Source organism: Aquarana catesbeiana, linkage group LG01, assembly GCF_042186555.1.
Source record: "Aquarana catesbeiana isolate 2022-GZ linkage group LG01, ASM4218655v1, whole genome shotgun sequence".
NCBI classification, from domain to species: domain Eukaryota; kingdom Metazoa; phylum Chordata; class Amphibia; order Anura; family Ranidae; genus Aquarana; species Aquarana catesbeiana.
Window position 1 is genome coordinate 541,420,317 of NC_133324.1, and position 19,744 is coordinate 541,440,060.

A 19,744-nucleotide genomic window follows, 5' to 3' on the forward strand; every position below is an offset into this window, starting at 1 on the left:
AATTACAGCTATTCATGGGTGCACTGGGCATCAGAGAGTGTGTTTTCTGAAGTGACTTTATAAATGGTACTCTAAAAATATATATCTACCCTTTTTACAGTGATGAGGTGGTTAAAGACTAACTAGGAGAGATTTTAAGCAATAATATTGTGAATACTGCATAGACATAATGGTAAATGAACAACAAAAGTTTTAAAAAGCAGAAAAATGTCAAGTACTTTAAAGAGGTTGTAAACCTCTGAAAAAAAAACCTCCAAGACAAAAAGGCACAATGAGCACTATGCATTGCATACTAGCTCATTATGAAATACCTAACTTAGAACGATGCCCTGAAGTGCCGTCCACACTCCGCACCCACGGCCAACATCGTTCACCGGAGCTACTTCCAGGTTCACGGGCTCCGGCACTGTGATTGGCCGGAGCCTGGATGACATCACTCCCGCTGATGCGCACGGGAGCAGCCCGTCACGACACGGGCTCTGAAAAACAGCACCAGCGGGCTGTTTCTTCAGTGTGCATGCACCGATGATGTTGGAAGCAGCATATATAGTGAACATCTCCTAAACTGTGCAAGTTTAGGAGATATTTACAGTACCTACAGTGCCTTATTATAGTCTGATAGAAAGCAAAGCCAATCTCTGCCAGGTCTGCATTGATGTCATGATGTCTACGATGTTGTCTGATGATTTTTTATCTTCAATAAAGTCTTCACTTTTGCTTCAAACCTGTGAGTGCGGTCAAACCTTTTCCTGTTCCAGAAGCCTTATTATAGGCTTACCTGTAGGTAGAAGTGGTGTAACAGAGTTTACAACCACTGTAAGCCATAAATGACAATCAAAAATCAGCTTTAGAGTCTAAATGTCGACAAGCTAAAGACAGATGATTTATAATTTCTCATGCTAGAACAGTTAGCTCATTTTAATGTGGCACACTGTTTTATTAACACAACTCTGTTTCTGGTTATAAGCTAAAAGTGTACTGAAATGTGCAAAAATGTAAATTGCACATTTACATCAGTCCCTACTTTCAGGAAGCTTACAATTTAAGGTCCCTCACATGTATACGTAGACATACTAGGGTCAATCTGCACATCAGCTGGCCAATTCACCTGCCAGTATGTATTTAGAATATGGGAAGAAACTGGAGAACCCAAGGGAAACCCGCACAAGCACAGGAACTCAATGCAGGTAGTGTCTTGGTAGGGATTTGAACCAAGGACCCTAGTGCTGCAAGGCAGGAGTGCTAGTCACAACAATTTTAGTACTGTAATAGTATCATTATATGACTGAGGAGCATTATATTAAGAAATGCAGTTTTATCTTTTAGTTCATTTGAAAAAGGTCCACATTCTGATCATTAGTTCCCTTTATTTATACAGTGCCAACATACTGCACAGAACAAATAAACACATAAAGGTCAATTTTGTTTAGAATGCATTCAACCTATCAGTATGTTTTTAGAATGTGAGAGTAAATTAAAGCACCAGTGTAGATTTTACAACTGCTTTAACGCTGTATATTCTAATGTGACCTAATGTCAAAGTTGTACATGTGTATATTGTATGTTATGGATTGATCTCACACTAACTTACCTTAACTGCAACATGAGCCATAAGTACAGCAAAGTTAGTTAGATGATTACATGAGCACTTTGTATGCGTTTTGTTTGTTGTCATAAGTCTACAGCCTTGTGTTGACCAGTGTCCTGAAAAATTAGTTTTTGAGTAACTCCAGAATGAGCAGTTAGGGTTGAAATAGTCATCGGATTGCTGCAAACAGAAACAAAAACACACTTTAATCATATCTGGCATCTATAAAAGAAAAAGTAATTAGCGTCAACTAATTGAATGTAAACTTACTATATACTGTAAATAGGCCCATTCTGTTATTCCAAAATGCTAAAAAGATTAATATAGCTGTACGATTGCATTTATTTTTAATTTCCATGTCTGGTTCTAATAAACAGTAAGATTAATGCACTAAAGAACAAATCATTCACTGTGTAAAGTATATATATATATTTATTTACCAAGGGTACAAGGGGATCTACCATTAGCCCATATACATTTTATAAATTGTGAGTTTAACTTTTTAAATATGGATTTTGGTATAACTACTGAAGAATGTCAGAATACATATAAACATTTGGGTAACACTACTGTCATAAATTAATTCTTCCTGCCACTGAAAGTGGTAGCTTTGACCATATTTTCAACTTGCGTTTAATTTGTTCCAATAGAGGATTTACATTCATTGCCATCGCTTTCATCGGGATCCAACGTAATTTGAATACCCAAATATTTAAATCCACTATCTTCAACAAGGGAAATTGTTCCACTCTTCTCTGTGGCATTAAAACAGATTTCTGCCAATTGATTTTTAATCCTAAATATATTTCCCAAACGTATTTATTAGTTTCATTGCTTCTGTTAGACCCCTTACACACTGGAGATGTTTTTCAGGCGCTTTAGCGCTAAAAATAGTGCCTGTAAAGCACCTGAAAAATACCTCATCTGCAATCCCAGTGTCAGGAAAGCCCCGGTAGAAGACGCAGTGTTAGCCACTCTGGCGCGCTCCTGTGCGCGCCAGTACGCGTGTGCGTGCGGCAATTGGTGCCAGACGGCCTACTTAAACTGGAGATGCACACTGGATCGGTGCTGTCTGATCTGCAGCTCCCTGTGACCCCTGCTCCTGTTTACCTGCCTTTGTGTGTTTTGATCTCGACCCGGCTTGACCTTTGGACTCTCCTTGCTCTCCGCCTCCACCTGACCTCGGCCTGCTTCTGACTTTGAACCTGCCTGCTCCTTTGATACCTCGCTGCCTGCCTGTTGTTGACCCGGCCTGTGACCTGACCTGTTTGCCCTGCTCCTGCTCCAGCATCACCTGTCTGTACTTCTACCAACCTGCCTGCTTCCTCTGGGGTCCACTAACTCCTGAACTGTGTATGGACTGTTTGATCCAACTTCTGGGTATGGATATCGGAGGCTCCTACTTCCAGCCTGTCTGCTGTCTGGTTGGTGATCACCTCTCCAACATCTGGAACCCCAGAGCGGCCCTTCCAGCAACTAACCCACCAGGCTCTCATACCAAAGTCCTGCAAGCAGCTTCTTTGAGGCGCTATAGGAGCAGTGTATACACCGCTCCCAAAGCCCCCCTGCCTATTGAAATCAATTGAATTTAATGGGCAGGGCCTGCAAAGTGCTTTTAACCCTTTATTCAACCACTAGCAGAGGTTAAAAGCGCCCCGCTAGTGGCCGAAAAGCGCCTCCAAAACGACAGTAAAATGCCGCTAGTTTTAGCGGCACTTTACCGCTGACACCCCCGCGCTTTCAGTGTGAAGGGGCTCTTAAGGAGTTTTATGTGTCATCCATATACAGTATTATATCATCCTCATAAAGACCAATGACCTCCTTCCTATTTCCCATTACTATTCCTTTATATTCCTCAGATTTCCTAAACCTCAAAGCAAGCGTCTCTATTGCTATAGCAAAAGATGCCCATTCCTCTCGCTAAAAAGCCTCCAGTTCCTGTAAATTCTTGGGCTGTCTTGCATGAACTGCACGTTTGAGATCTCCCAACAGTGGCTCAATGATAGTGAGGTCAGGAGACAGATGGCCACTCCAGAACCTTCACTTTATTTTGCTGTAGCCAATGACAGGTCGACTTGGCCTTGTGTTTTGGATCATTGTCATGTTGGAATGTCCAGGTATGTCCCATGTGCAGCTTCCTGGTTGATGAATGCAAATGTTCCTCCAGTATTTTTTGATAACATGCTGCATTCATCTTTCCATCAATTTTGACCAAATTTCCTATGCCTTTCTATCTCACACATCCCCAAAACATCAGTGATCCACCTCCATGTTTCACAGTAGGAATGGTGTACCTTGCGTCATAGGCCTTGTTGACTCCTCTCCAAATGTAGCGTTTATGGTTGTGGCCAAAAAGCTCAATTTTGGTCTTATCACTCCAAATAACTTTGTGCTAGAAGGTTTGAGGCTTGTCTCTGTGCTGTTTGGCGTATTGTAAGCGGGATACTTTGTGGCATTTGCGTAGTAATGGCTTTCTTATGGCGACTCAACCATGCAGCCCATCTTTCTTCAAGTGCCTCCTTATTATGCATCTTGAAACATCCACACCACGTGTTTTCAGAGAGTCCTGTATTTCACCTGAAGTTAGTGAGTTTTTCTTTGCATCCTGAACAATTTTCCTGGCAGTTGTGACTGAAACCTCAGTTGGTCTACCTAACCGTGGTTTGGTTTCAACAGAACCCCTCATTTTCCACTTCTTGATTCGAGTTTGAACACTGCTGGTTGGCATTCTCAATTCCTTGGATATCTGTTTATATCCCTTTCCTGTTTTATACGGTTCAACTACCTTTTCCCGCAGATCCTTTGACAATTCTTTTGCTTTCCCCATGACTCAGAATCCAGAAATGTCAGTGCAGCACTGGATGAAATATGCAAGGGTCTGTCAGGAGTCCAGAAACTCATTGACCTCTTATACACACACACACACTAATTACAATCAAACAGATCACCGGTGAGGATGGTTACCTTTAATAGCTATTCAAACCCCTTTGTGTCAACTTGTGTGCATTTTTTCAGGCCAAAATCACCAGGGTATGTAAAGTTTTGATCAAGGTCATTTGGGTAGAGTAAACACAGTTGATTGATAATAAATGGCTTTAGCCAAACACTAACCAGGAGTGAAAGGAAAGGTTTTTTTTGTTATTCATATTCTCTGAAAAATTGCCTAGAAATCAAATTCTGCCAGGGTATGTAGACTTATGAGCAAAACTGTATATACTGTATATACATACATACAGTGGGTATAGAAAATGTTTAATCACCTCCTTTTAAAGTAATCACATCTTGTTGCTTTGCAGCCTGAAATTAGGACAGACACAGTTTGTGTTTTGTCCAGCTGTTTTTACTAGTGCAACTTATAACATCCAAGTCAAGAATATAACATGTCAGAAAAAAAAAATCAACAAACAATCACTGAGTTGGAAAAAGGACCCCCCATGTCAGTATTTTATTGAACCACCATAATTACAGCCTTAAGTCTGTTAGCATATGTCTCTACTAACTTTGTACATCTAGACTTTGCAATATTTGCCCACTCCTCATTGCAGAACTGCTCAAGTTCAGTTAAATTTGATGGTGACCGTTTATGGTATGGACTGCAGTCTTCAAGTCATTCCACAGATTTTCAATGTGGTTTAAGTCTGTGCTCTGACTGAGCCACGCAAGGACATTCACCTGTCTCTCCTTCAACCACTGTGTGGTAATTTTTACTGTGTGTTTTAGGTCATTGCCATGTTGGAAGGTACACCTTCTTAGTCTCATGTAACCATAACACCTTTTTCATGTGGCCTCAGAATCTTCAAGGTGCATTTAAGGTGATTAAATGAGACTAAAATTGATGATATGTCTGGCAGAAATCCAATTCCAGTCCAAACCTTGTCCACAAGGTTTAGGAGTGTGTCTATGGGAATGTTTCATCATTCTTCCAAAAGCGCATTTGTGAGGTCAGGCACTGATGTTGAACGAGAAGGCCTGGCTCACAGTCTCCACTCTAATACATTCTAGAGGTGTTCTATCGGGTTGAGGTCAGGACTCTGTGCAGGCCAGTCAAGTTCCTCCACTCCAAACTCGCTCATCCATGTCTTTATGGACCTTGCTTTGTGCACTGGGGCGCAGTCATGTTGGAACAGGAAGGGGCATCCCCAAACTATTCCCCCAAAGTTGGGAGCATTAAATTGTCCAAAATGTCTTGGTATGCTGACTCCTTAAGAGTTCCATTCACTGGAACTAGGGGGCCAAGCTCAACCACTGAAAAACAACCCCACACCATAATCCCCCCTCCAACAAATGAGTTGGACCAGTGCACAAAGCAAGGTCCATAAAAACAAGTATTGAGCGAGTTAGGGGTGGAGGAACTTTCCTGGCCTGCAGAGTCATGCCCTCAACCCGATAGAACACCTTTGGATGAATTAGAGTGGAAATTGCAAGGCAGGCCCTCTCGTCCAACATCAGTGCCTGACCTCAGAAATGCGCTTCTGGAAGAATGGTCAAACATTCCCATAGACACACTCCTAAACCTTGTGAACAGCCTTCCCATAAGAGTTGAAGCTGTTATAGGGTGGGCCAACTCAATATTGAACTCCACGGACTAAGACTGGGATGACATCAAAGTTCATGTGCATGTAAGGGCAGGAGCCCCAATACTTTTGACAATACAGTATATATATATATATATATATATATATATATATATATATATATATATATATATACACATATACATACACACATACATACACACACAGTGGATATACAAAGTCTACACACCCCTGTTAAAATTTTAGGTTTCTGTGATGTAAAAAAATGAGACTAAGATAAATCATTTCAGATCTTTTTCCACCTTTAACCTGATCTATAAACCGTACAACTCAGTTGAACAAGAAACTGAAATCATTTTTTTAGGTGGAGGGAAGTAAAAATAAAAAACTAAAATAATATGGTTGCATAAGTGTGCACACCCTTAAACTAATACTTTGTTGAGGCACCTTTTGATTTTATTAAAGCACTCAGTCTTTTTGGGTATGAGTCTCAGCATGGCACATCTTGACTTGGCAATATTTGCCAAATCTGTCAGATTGCGAGGGAATCTCCTGTGCACAGCCCTCTTCAGATCACCCCACTGATTTTCAATCCGATTCAGTTCTGGGCTCTGGCTGGGCCATTCCAAAACTTTAATTTTTTTCTGGTGAAGCCATTCCTTTGTTGATTTGGATGTATGCTTTGGGTCGTTGTCATGCTGAAAGGTGAAGTTCCTCTTCATGTTCAGCTTTCTAGCAGAAGTCTGAAGGTTTTGTGCCAATATTGACTGGTATTTGGAACTGTTTATAATTCCCTCTACCTTGACTAAGGCCCCTGTTCCAGCTGAAGAAAAACAGACCCAAAGCATGATGCTGCCACTACCATGCTTCACTGTGGGTATGGTGTTCTTTTGGTCATAAGCAGTGTTGTTTTTGCGCCAAACATATCTTTTGGAATTATGGCCAAAAAGTTCAACCTTGGTTTTATCAGACCATAACACATTTTAACACATGCTTTTGGAAGACTTCAGATGTGTTTTTGCAAATGTAGCCAGGCTTGCATGTTTTTATTGGTAAAAAGAGGCTTCCATCTGGCCACTCTACCCCATAGCCTAGACATATAAAGAATACAGGTTGACATATAAAGAATACAGGTTGTCACTTGTACCACACATCCAGTACTTGCCAGATATTCCTGCAGCTCCTTTAACCACTTAACAACCGCGCCATAGCCGAATGACGGCTACAGTGTGGCTCGATAACTCTAGGAGGGCGTACTATGAAGTCCTCCCAGAATCACGCGCACACGGAACTGTCCGTGCTTGCTGGGTTCACGGACCCGATGCATAGTGCATCACAGTAAAGGGCCAATGACAGCAGCCCTTTACCACGTGATCGCTCCAAAAAACACAGTCACTTCCAGCGCTAATAGGTCTTCCAAGGTGTGGAGTAACAGATATCAAATAAAATGGTGGTGTGAAAGGTATATAATGGTATCCAAAAGTGGGTGGATGCTGCCTTCCTCATATGGGGTAATCCGAAAGGAACTACAAGAAAAACAGAAATGGAGGGCACGCACACCTAGTGCATTACCAAAGATAATTTAATAATAAAAATGTTTTATATTAAAGTGGGTACTCACAAAATGCAACTGACAAAAGGCCATAAAAACAATGCATGGACATGCACAGAACACGGGGTAAAGCTAACACGTTTCAGGAGCGCACCCCCTTCTTCAGAGCTAGGCTCAATGATGGAGCCATCACAATGTAAACAATGCGGGGTCATACAGGGGTTCAACGCTCTCCTCTCTTCACGCCGATACAGCGCGAGTGGAGAGCGATCGTGTGCCCAAAAGTGAGTTTTGAATTTTTTACTGTGCCAAGCAAGTGCCCAGCAGTGACATACAGTACTACATCACATTTCACAGGATCCATCCAGTCTTTCACTGCTCGCACCGGGCCCCCCGCCTGCCATGAGAGCAGCCAGTTCTTCTACATCACTATGGTTACTATCAAGGTAATCTCATACAATGTTTGTGGTCTCTGCTCCCCCTGTAAACGTAGTAAGTTATGGTGGGAACTGAAGAAAATGAAAGCACAGGTTGTCTCCTTACAAGAGACACACTTTACACACCAGTCAGTACCTAAACTGCCCACTCATCTGTACAGTCAGTGGTATTTATGTACTTCCCCAGTCAGTAAATCCAGGGGCACAGCCATAGCAATCCATAAAACCTGTCCTCCAACACACGGGCAACCTGGTAGACCCTCAGGGCCGCTACATCTTTCTGAAAGGGACTATTTCTGGTACAAAATACACCTTCGCCACCATATACGCCCCCAATAAAAATCAGCTAGCTTTTATCGACATGGCTTTAGAGCGCCTGGCCGAGTTTAAGGAAGGATCCCTGATTCTCGGGGGTGACTTCAATGTAAGCCCCGACCCCTCACTGGACACATCCCACAGGCGGCCCACCCACTCCTATGCATTTCTTAAACACTTCTGTAAATCCCTCCAGGCCCCTGGACTAGTCGATAGCTGGAGAGTACTCCACCCCTCAGGCAGGGACTTTAGTTACTACTCAAAGGTACACAATGTATATATCCGTATAGACCTGCTCTATGTAGACCACCCCACGTTGGAACTCCTGGAACACTCATCCATCAAGAACATTACGATATCAGACCATGCACCGGTAACTGTTACCCTCGCCTTGCCCTCAGGCACCCATAGTGCCTGGCGACTAAAAAAAAACTTGGAACATTCTGTAGTAGTTTCAAAGACCTCGGAGGCCTTGACACATTATTTTCAAGAAAACACAACGGACAACCTTAGCAATGGGACGATCTGGGAGGACCATAAGGTGGTGATAGGGGGAGAGCTAATCTCCCTGGGCACTAAACTTAAAAAAGAACGACAAGTAGACTTCCACAGGGTCCTTACCACACTCCAACAAGCAGAACTCAAGCATAAGAGTGGGGGGGACCCTGAGGCTTTAATAAAACTGATGGAGCTTAGAGAGCTGTTCTCGTGCTTATCAGACTTTCAAGCACGAAAACAACTACGATACCTGTCCCATAAATATTATGAACATGCTAATAAATGCGGCCGTGTGCTGACAAGAACCCCAAAATGTGCCCAGACATATGTACATAAACTCCGCTCCTCCTCTGGGGAACTGGTGTTTCAGTCATCTAAGATAGCTTCGGGGTTCCGAGACTATTATGCAGAGCTATATAACTTAAATGCCAACCTGACTAATGATGCTAGAGCTGCCAGGCTGACTAAGATCCGAGACAATTTGTCAAGGACCGGCCTACCGCCCCTGACCGATGACCAATGGTCAGACTTAGAGTCCCCAATCACTACTGAAGAGCTTGAATTAACTGGTAAATCGCTGCCCAATGGGAAAAGCCCAGGCCCGGACAGGTTCACTAAAGCGTACTACACAACTTTCTCCCCGATACTAATGAACCCCATGTGTAGATACAGGCAGCATTATCCCTCCAGAGTAGCTACTGGCACATATATCGTTAATACCGAAGGAAGGCAAAGACCCGACTGTCCTTCAGAGTTATCGCCCCATATCTTTACTGAACACTGACATAAAGATAAAGATACTGGCAAAAATTCTGGTGAACCGACTGAAGCACCTCATACCCCACATAATCCACCCTGACCAAACAGGATTCATTACCGGACGTGAGGCTAGAGACAATTCCATCCGAGCGATACAGCTTATTCACTGGGCTAGGCATAAGCAGGAGCCACCTTCTTATTTAATACTGTCCACAGACGCTGAGAAAGCGTTCAAACACATTGACTGGTCCTATCTCCATGAAGTCCTAGACAATTTGAGTTAGGCATGAACATGCTAGCCTGGATTCTAGTCCTCTACTCAGAACCTAGTGCACAAGTTAAAATCAACTGTATTTTCTCATCCAGAATCTCGATCAGGAATGGTACGAGACAAGGGTGTCTCCTCTCGCCTCTGCTCTTTACACTAGCCCTTGAGCTCTTGATGCATAAAGTGAGAGAGAATACATACATCACAGGCCTAACAGTGGGCAACACGGAACATTAACTCTCAGCTTACGCTGACAATGTTCTGTTCCATTTAACAAACCAAGTGATCTTGTTGCTGGTCCTGATGATAGAACTCCAGCATTTCGGGGCGCTCTCGAACTTTAATATTAATTTCACAAAATTTGAAATTCTGCCTATACAGTTATCCTCTGCCATTACCAACAGTCTACAAATCACATTCCCCTTTACATGGGCTTCGACCTCCCTGCGATACCTAGGCATTCAGTTAACAGACTGCTTTGACACACTGTATTCAGCTAACTACCCCTGGTTGGTGACTGCGGTCAGACAAGACTTATTACACTGTTCGAAAACTGCCTTCACCTGGCTAGGGAGGGTAAATATCATAAAAATGAATGTCCTCCCCAGGATACTGTTTTATATGCAGATGCTCCCTATCCCACGACTATTTTTTACCCAACTGTCCAGCCTGTTCACTAGCTTCATATGGAACTCACAGAAACTGCGTAAAGCCCTGAAAATACAGAAATGCCCGAAACGCTCCAGTTTGGGAATTCCAGATATACAAAGGTACCACCAAGCTATAGTGCTTCAGAGGATCCTGAACTGGCGCTTCCACATCCAGTCTAAACTCTGGGTACCTATGGAGAAATATATGGTGGGAAGAAACCTATCCTATGCCCCATGGCTCTCGTGCAAACACAGAGGGTTGTCGGAGGTTACGTCCCCCTTGATGACCCACGCTCTTAAGACATGGGACCGCGTCAACTGGGCGCTGGATCTGGCCCCCTCTGTGTCCCCACTGGCACCATTGGGAGGATTCCTCTGGTTTCCCCCAGAAGAACACATGACTTTCTTTGGAACCTGGGTAGATGACGGGAATGCCAGCTGTGGAAAATTACTGAGGAACGGCAAACTTTGAGCCCTTTGAGTCCCTGATGGCTAGACCCAGGGGACTGCAAATTAACTTCTGGAGGTACAGACAATTGCACCACTTTTTTGAGGTACATGGCGGCTCTTTAAGAGACATTACATCACTTACACACTTCGAAGGTCTATTCATAGCAGAAGAACCAATGGAAGGATGTTAAAGAACAGGTTAAAGAAATTCTGGGGCTAGACGTTCCCCTCTCCCCAGTCCATTTTTTCCTACACATTCCTCCCATGTCGGTAAGTTGCTATAAAAAGCCTTTCCTTCTCCCCCCTCTTATTCTCTCATCACTAAAGGTTAATATTGCATTGGGACCTGGGCAACATGTCCCCTTAGTTTATCATGGCCGTTAAGAACCAGAGGTCCTGGGTTCCCCCCTCCTCCGGTATGGGACAGGCCGGACGGCATCTGGTTCAACCCAGACCCCCTCATCTGCCGAGGCCAATACAGGACGGGGGCCTGGCTCTGTATATGGCAGCCTGCTCTGTCAGGCACTATGTATTTGGCGGTTGCAGTCCCGAGCCTACCATACACAACAAGCTGATGGCAGCACAGGGGACATATACCCTCTACACAAGAGAAACTCCCCTCATACTACACCTGTTTTTGTTGCTATAGGTTACCTTTTCTTTTTATTTTTTAATGAAACGATAATATCTGTGTCACCATTACACTTCTACTGCAAATGTATGTCAAGATGTGACCGAACCCAATAAACAAAGTTTTCCAAAAAAACAAAAACAAATAAAGGACAGTGTCAAAATAAAACATAAAATAAATAAGAAAAGCATACATGAGTAGCGTCCACATATCAAAACAGTGTTCAAATCACACATGTGAGGTATCGCCAAGATCGTTAGAGCGAGAGCAATAATTCTAGCCCTAGAACTCCTCTGTAACTCAAAACTGGTAACCTGTAGAAAATTTTAAAATTTTAAAAGTTTGCGCCATTCCACGAGCGGGCGCAATTTTGAAGCGTGACATGCTGTGTATCAATTTCCTTGGCGTAACCTTATCTTTTACAATATTAAAAAAAAATTGGGCTACTGTTGTTTTATTTTTTTAATTTATAAAAGTGTATTTTTAAAAAAAAAGTGCGCTTGTAAGACAGCTGCGCACGGTGTGACAGAAAGTATTGCAAAGTCCGCCATTTTATTCTCTAGGGTGTTCGAAAAAAATAATAAAATAACAAAATAATAATGTTTGGGGGTTCTAAGCAATTTTCTAGAAAAAAAATATTTTAGCTTGTAAACACTGAGTCTTAAAAATAGGCCTGGTCTTTAAGTGGTTAATTCTGAACACAGCTACATCCCCAATTATAAGAGGGTGTGCACACTTAGGCAAACACATTATTTTAGTTTGCTAATTTTACTTCCCCCCAAAAGATTAGAGCTTGTTCTTCAATTGATATATATATATATACAGTATATATATATATATATATATATATATATATATATATATATAGAGAGAGAGAGAGATATACAGTGGGGCAAAAAAGGATTTAGTCAGCCACCAATTGTGCAAGTTCTCCCACTTAAAAAGATGAGAGAGGCCTGTAATTGTCATCATAGGTATACCTCAACTATGAGAGACAAAATGTGGAAACAAATCCAGACAATCACATTGTCTGATTTTTGAAAGAATTTATTTGCAAATTATGGTGGAAAAAAAGTATTTGGTCAATATCAAAAGTTCATCTCAATACTTTGTTATATATCCTTTGTTGGCAATGACAAAGGTCAAACGTTTTCTGTAAGTCTTCACAAGGTTGTCACACACTGTTGCTGGTATGTTGGTCCATTCCTCCATGCAGATCTCCTCTAGAGCAGTGATGTTTTGGGGCTGTCGCTGGGCAACATGGACTTTAAACTCCCTCCAAAGGTTTTCTATGGGGTTGAGATCTGGAGACTGGCTAGGCCACTCCAGGACCTTGAAATGATTCTTATGTAGCCACTCCTTTGTTGCCCGGGAGGTGTGTTTGGGATCATTGTCATGCTGAATGACCCAGCCACGTTTCATCTTCAATGCCCTTGCTGATGGGAGGAGGTTTGCACTCAAAATCTCATGATACATGGCCCCATTCATTCTTTCATGTACACGGATCAATCGTCCTGTTCCCTTTGCAAAGAAACAGCCCCAAAGCATAATGTTTCCACCCCCATGCTTCACAGTAGGTATGGTGTTCTTTGGTTGCAACTCAGCATTCTCTCTCCTCCAAACACGACGAGTTGTGTTTCTACCAAACAGTTCTACTTTGGTTTCATCTGACCATTCTCCATTCTCCCAATCCTCTTCTGGATCATCCAAATGCTCTCTAGCAAACCTCAGACAGGCCCGGACATGTACTGGCTTAAGCAGGGGGACACGTCTGGCACTGCAGGATCTGAGTCCCTGGCAGCGTAGTGTGTTACTGATGGTAGCCTTTGTTACGTTGGTCCCAGCTCTCTGCAGGTTATTCACTAGGTCCCCCCGTGTGCTTCTGGGATATTTGCTTTACCGTTCTTGTGATCATTTTGACCCCACGGGGTGAGATTTTGCGTGGAGCCCCAGATCAAGGGAGATTATCTGTGATCTTGTATGTCTTCCATTTACTAATTATTGCTCCCACAGTTGATTTCTTCACACCAAGCCGTTTGCCTATTGCAGATTCAGTCTTCCCAGCCTGGTGCAGGTCTACAATTTTGTTTCTGGTGTCCTTCGACAGCTCTTTGGTCTTCACCATAGTGGAGTTTGGAGTGTGACTGTTTGAGGTTGTGGACAGGTGTCTTTTATACTGATAACAAGTTCAAACAGGTGCCATTAATACAGGTAATGAGTGGAGGACAGAGGAGCCTCTTAAAGAAGAAGATACAGGTCTGTGAGAGCCAGAAATCTTGCTTGTTTGTAGGTGACTAAATACTTATTTTCCACCATTATTTGCAAATAAATTCTTTCAAAAATCAGACAATGTGTTGGCTGGATTTGTTTCCACATTTTGTCTCTCGTAGTTGAGGTATACCTACGATGACAATTACAGGCCTCTCATCTTTTTAAGTGGGAGAACTTGCACAATTGGTGACTGACTAAATACTTTTTTGCCCCACTGTATCTCTCTCTCTCTCTCTCTCTATATATATATTAGGGCTCAAAATTTCAACTCCTAAACTACTAACCAGGCTTTAAGGGTTACTCGCCACCAGTAACCCCACTCATTCCCTACCCTGCTCCGTCCAACCCTGCCCCGCCCCTAAACACACCCTCATAAGTTATCTCATGAAATGACACATACATTTTTTATGCAAAAATAAGTTACAAAAATAAATATTAACAACAACTTTATCAGTGCAGCCTCACCTGTGCCCCTCAATGCATCCTCACTTGTGCTCATCAATGCAGCCTCACCTGTGCCCACCTTTGCTGCCTCACTGTGCCCACTATTGCAGCCACACTGTGCCCACCACTGCAGCCACACTGTGCCCATTGCAACCACACTGTACCCATTGCAACCACACTGTGCCCAATGCAGTCTCACTGTACCCAATGCAGCCTTGCCTGGGCAGAGGAATGCATGGCTGGAGGAAGAGGAGAGCTGTGGGATAGCACGCTGTTACCGGCACTTACATTATAATTGTCTCCGCTCTACTCGACACAGCCCCACCTCCTCCTGACCCATGCCTGTGATAGACAAAATGCATCCCAGCATTGGACCGGCGTTCTGTCTATCACAGGCGCAGGTCAGGAGGAGGCGGGGCTGTGTCGAGCAGAGGGGAGACAATTATAATGTAAGCGCCGGTAACAGCATGCTATCCTGCGGCTCTCCTCTTCCCCGGGGCGATCGCTGGGAGAACGGCTCCCGATCAACCCTGCAGGCAGTGCTCTCCCCCCCTTTCCCAGGCAGGCAGCCCAGCTCGCAAAATGCGAGTAGGCGAGCGAAAAATTTGAGGGCTGCATATATAGTATCTCACAAAAGTGAGTACACCCCTCACATTTTTGTACATATTTTATTATATCTTTTCATGTGACAACACTGAAGAAATTACACTTTGCTACAATGTAAAGTAGTGAGGGTACAGCTTGTATAACTGTAAATTTGCTGTCCCCTCAAAATAACTCAACACACAGTCACTGATGTCTAAACTGCTGGCAACAAAAGGGAGTACACCCCTAAGTGCAAATGTCCAAATTGGGCACAATTAGCCATTTTCCCTCCCTGGTGTCATGTGACTCAGTGTTACAAGGTCTCCGGTGTGAATGGGGAGCAGGTGTGTTAAAGTTTGTGTTATCGCTCAGTGGAAGTTTAACTTGGCACCTCAAAGAACTCTCTGAGTATCTGAAAAAAAGAATTGTTGCGCTACATAAAGAAGGCCTAGGCTATAAAATATTGCCAAGATCCTGAAACTGAACTGCAGCACGGTAGCCAAGACCATACAGCGGTTTAACAGGACAAGTTCCACTCAGAACAGATTTGGTTGACCAAAGAAGTTGAGTGCACGTGCTCAGCGTCATATCTAGAGGTTGTCTTTGGGAAATAGACATATGAGTGCTGCCAGCATTGCTGCAGAGGTTGAAGGGGTGGGGTCGGCCTGTCAGTGCTCAGACCATACGCCGCACTCTGCATCAAATTGGTCTGCATGGCTGTAATCCCAGAAGGAAGCCTCTTCTAAAGATGATGCACAAGAAAGCCCGCAAACAGTTTGCTGAAAGCAAGCAGACTAAGGACATGGTGTACTGGAACCATATCCTGTGTTCTGATGAGACCAAGATAAAGGTATTTTGTTCAGATGGTTCAGATGGTGTGAAGCGTGTGTGGTGGCAACCAGGTGATGAGTACAAAGACAAGTGTGTCTTGCCTACAGTCAAGCATGGTGGTGGGAGTGTCATGGCCTGGGGGGAAATAGACATATGAGTGCTGCCAGCATGCGAGAAAATAATGGTGGCCACAAAAAATATTGACACTTTGGGCCCAATTCGGACATTTTCACTTAGGGGAGTACTCACTTTTGTTGTCAGCGGTTTAGACATTAATGGCTGTATGTTGAGTTATTTTGAGGGGACAGCAAATTTACAGTTATACAAGCTGTACCCTCACTACTTTACATTTTAGCACAGTGTCATTTCTTCAATTTTGTCACATAAAAAGATATAATAAAATATTTAGAAAAAATTGAGGGGTGTACTCACTTTTGTGAGATACAGTATATATGCTTTTTTCACTACATATATTTTTTTCACTTTTCATTATCACTTGCATATAAGTGGATGGTACACTGCATTTTGGGCTTGGTACATATATATATATATATATATATATATATATATATATATATATATATATATATATAGTTTTATTTATTCTTATTATGTTTATAAATGGCATAGCTGTGGAGCTTGGCCACCAAATTACTTCTATGGGTCTCTCAAAGGGGTACTGTGACAGACCTGGCCGGGACAGAGGCTGTTGGAGGGGACTAAATGCAAGCCTCTTGCCTTTTGATTATGGGCCCTGGATTTTCAAGGGAACAATACTCTTTGTGAGGTGAATTAGAAATCCAGTCTGAACTGACTAATCGGACTCAGTCGTGTATATATGTATATATTGTATGTTGTTTGATTCTGTTGTGGACTCTTTGCTGTGCTAATTTGGGATGTGTGTCCCTGTAGAGAGAGGGGGGATTAATCCAGCAGCCCCCTGCTGATAAGACTGGTTCATACTGTTGGGACACATACTGTGAGGAGATGCTGGTGTCATCAACTCCAACTACCTGTCTTGTTCTCTGCTATAATGTGTTTAATGTAAATGAGCTTAGTCTGGCTTACCACAGGTTCTAAGGGTATTCCACACATTGTTGTTTGTCCTAATTAACCCTGTGTTTATGTTTATGGTAATGAGCTAGGAGACGTAGTCACCTAGTCTGGGTAAATGATTTAGTAAACTAGCTCATGTTAATTAGGTTACAGTTGTATTGTTAGAGGAGGTTCCAACGGCATATAAAGTCTTGTAATTTTGATTCTAAATAAAAATAGTCCATGTTAGCATCTAAGCAAGTGTCGCCTTGTTTTGTACTTGGAAGCATTTGGAATATCTGATATCTGTATTCAGACTGGGAGGAAGTGGTATACTGACGGAAACAGAGAGTGCGACGTTCCGTGACAGGTACGCCCTCCTGCCACATCGGCAGCACCTGTGGTGGTTCCCAGGCTCACCCATTCTACCAAGGAGAGCAAGGGAAACAGCTTCTCTGAAGTTTAGGAGGATGTTCCCAAATCCCTCCTGTGACTAATGACCCCAGAAGCAATGTGTATTGCTTTCCTTCCGGGGTCATCGCCGGTATTACTTGGCTAGTGTAGCTGAGGATGCAGCTATCTCAGTATAAACAGTCAAGGAATAGTTGTATTGGAGGGCAGGGGAGACTTTGGGGATATAACAAATATCACATAGGGGGCTATCAAAGTAAAGAACAAAAATGTATTAAAGAGAAATGTAAAGAATCATGTCTGTGGAATGTGCACAGCCCCATCCATCTGTAATGTCACAGTTCAGGTTGGTGGTCAGGAGTGAATAAAACTGAAGCTCAGCCATATGTTATTAACCCACCCTCCGTACGTCCATGTAAAAAATCCCAAAAGAGTGGAAAAGATCAATAGTAAATCAAATAATAAGTTCCAAGTATATCAGCTAGACACATTGCATAGGTTCACTTACCTCTATATGTTTAACAGTAAACATCACTGGATCGGTTAAGTACACTTTACTACTTGATTCCTTGTAGACTGCTGCAGTAATCACAGGAGAGTTTACAACAACTGTGTGATTTGTGGTCAAAGCTTCAATTTCTAATTTAATGCTGGCATTTTCCGTGGACAAGTAGCGACCCAGGTTCTTGTACAAGACAAATGCAACTCTAATCTCACCTAAAATGCACAAAGCAAAAAACAAATCGGTTTGAATGCACTGTTCACATTATGATCCTGTAATGTGTCAGTCTGTGAGTTGTAAATAAATATTAATCAGTTCTGTATTATTGGCCCCAGTAAAAAAAAAAAAAGTAAATAAATACTTTGTATGTGAAATTCTGGAGATGATTAAATGTGTGCAATAATGGATTGCATAATGAATAAGCATACTGTAGATGCATTAAATAAATTGTTAGTGTAGATATAAACTTTCAACAAACAATCATAAAGAAAATGACAGCTGGTGTATCTGTGGCTTCCCTTTATTTCTAGCTGATCCAGTCACTTCCCCTACCCTTACCTCATATTAATGAAGAAAACAAGTGGAGTGGTTGGAGCAGAGGAATTTCATCTTTGGGCATCCTAAGCGCTTTTTGACCTTCCTGTAACAAGGGGTCAAACACCTCTGGTGAGTTTACACCTACCACTTGAGCACTAGCAGTGAAGATAAAAAGTACATCTCCATATTGAAGCACTTTATTGATGTTAGGAATTGTCACACTGGACTTTATTCATTTCTAATTTTGTCATTTTCATTTTCTTTATGATTGTTTGTTGATAGCTTATAGCTATACTAATAATTTATTTAATGCATCTATGCTTATTCACTATGGTGGACGGCAACTATGTTAATATATACATGTGATATGTGCATGCCATATTTTATGTTTGTTTTTATGAATAGAGGTGTATATTTCACTTTTATAAAGGGGCAACCACATTTAATATTTATTTTATTCATCAGGATGCCATACAGTGGTAATATATTTTTGAAATTTAAAATAGTTTGTTGCCCGATTTGGGAACACTCGAAGATGTGTGTAGATCACTTTCCAACGTTCTCCATGTAGTTGCATAGATTTGGAGTGCCACATTTGCAACATGCTTGTAAGTAGCAGCTCTATAAATATGTCTCTGCCAGAGAATGGTCTATAGTGAATAAGAACTGTTTGATAGTAAGCATTCCTTTGAAATTATTGTAGATAGACTGGAGTGCAGGTATGAAAAACATCTATATTGCTTTAGGACTACCAAATGTTGAGAAATACCACGCAATACCATGGCTGTAAAAATGGAGATCAGTAACACTGAGCTACAACTAAGGATGACAAAAGGAGAACACAAGTATTTTATCAGCTTTTTTACCATGTGCTTTAGAAAACTATGGAGTCTGCTTATAGTGGAGAGCAAATATCATTATTCTGCAATTTACATCACATCCCATGCATCTCTGCATAACGCTGCAAAGAAAATTCTATAATTGGAGCAGAAGCCAATCACATGCCATTTAATATTTTTCTTTTACATATTCATTTGACTATTGCTATGAAATCCAGAAGCAAGCAGTGTGAAATGCATATTTGTAAAGCCCCATCTCCCAAGCCTTAATTACATTAAGATAGATTATCATCTTTCCATAACACTTATCCAAAGAATATTTTGTTTAAAAAATATATATTTATGCTAGACCCAGAACCTGACAATTTATTTCCAAACTCAATGTACTAAATGCTGCACTTTTTCTGAAGACAAAAAATAAGAGGCCTGCCTTAACATAACACTTCTTTCTAAGGCCTGGAGATAACTACTCATGCCTAGAGTTAATGTAGTCACAGAATTTACTGAGAGTCAGGCCAATGCACATGATACAGAAATTTACAAAATGTTAACTTAATGTATAAATGTTTTTGCTGGTTGGCAGACCCTTGTAGGATGCACTACAAG

The 19,744-nt window shown here is 42.0% G+C and overlaps 1 protein-coding gene across 13 annotated transcripts in view; it reads right to left on the reverse strand.

Moving 5' to 3' along the window:
* ADGRL3 (adhesion G protein-coupled receptor L3) overlaps positions 1-19,744 on the reverse strand; it is a 1,522,275-nt gene that overhangs the window by 631,455 nt on the left and 871,076 nt on the right. For all 13 annotated transcript variants that reach the window (XM_073595048.1, XM_073595046.1, XM_073595028.1 and 10 more), the window contains 2 exons: positions 17,769-17,977; positions 1,592-1,768 (listed from right to left, as the gene is read on the reverse strand). In XM_073595048.1, the coding sequence (XP_073451149.1) occupies positions 1,592-1,768; positions 17,769-17,977 (386 nt within the window). The remainder of the gene's footprint in view (positions 1-1,591; positions 1,769-17,768; positions 17,978-19,744) is intronic.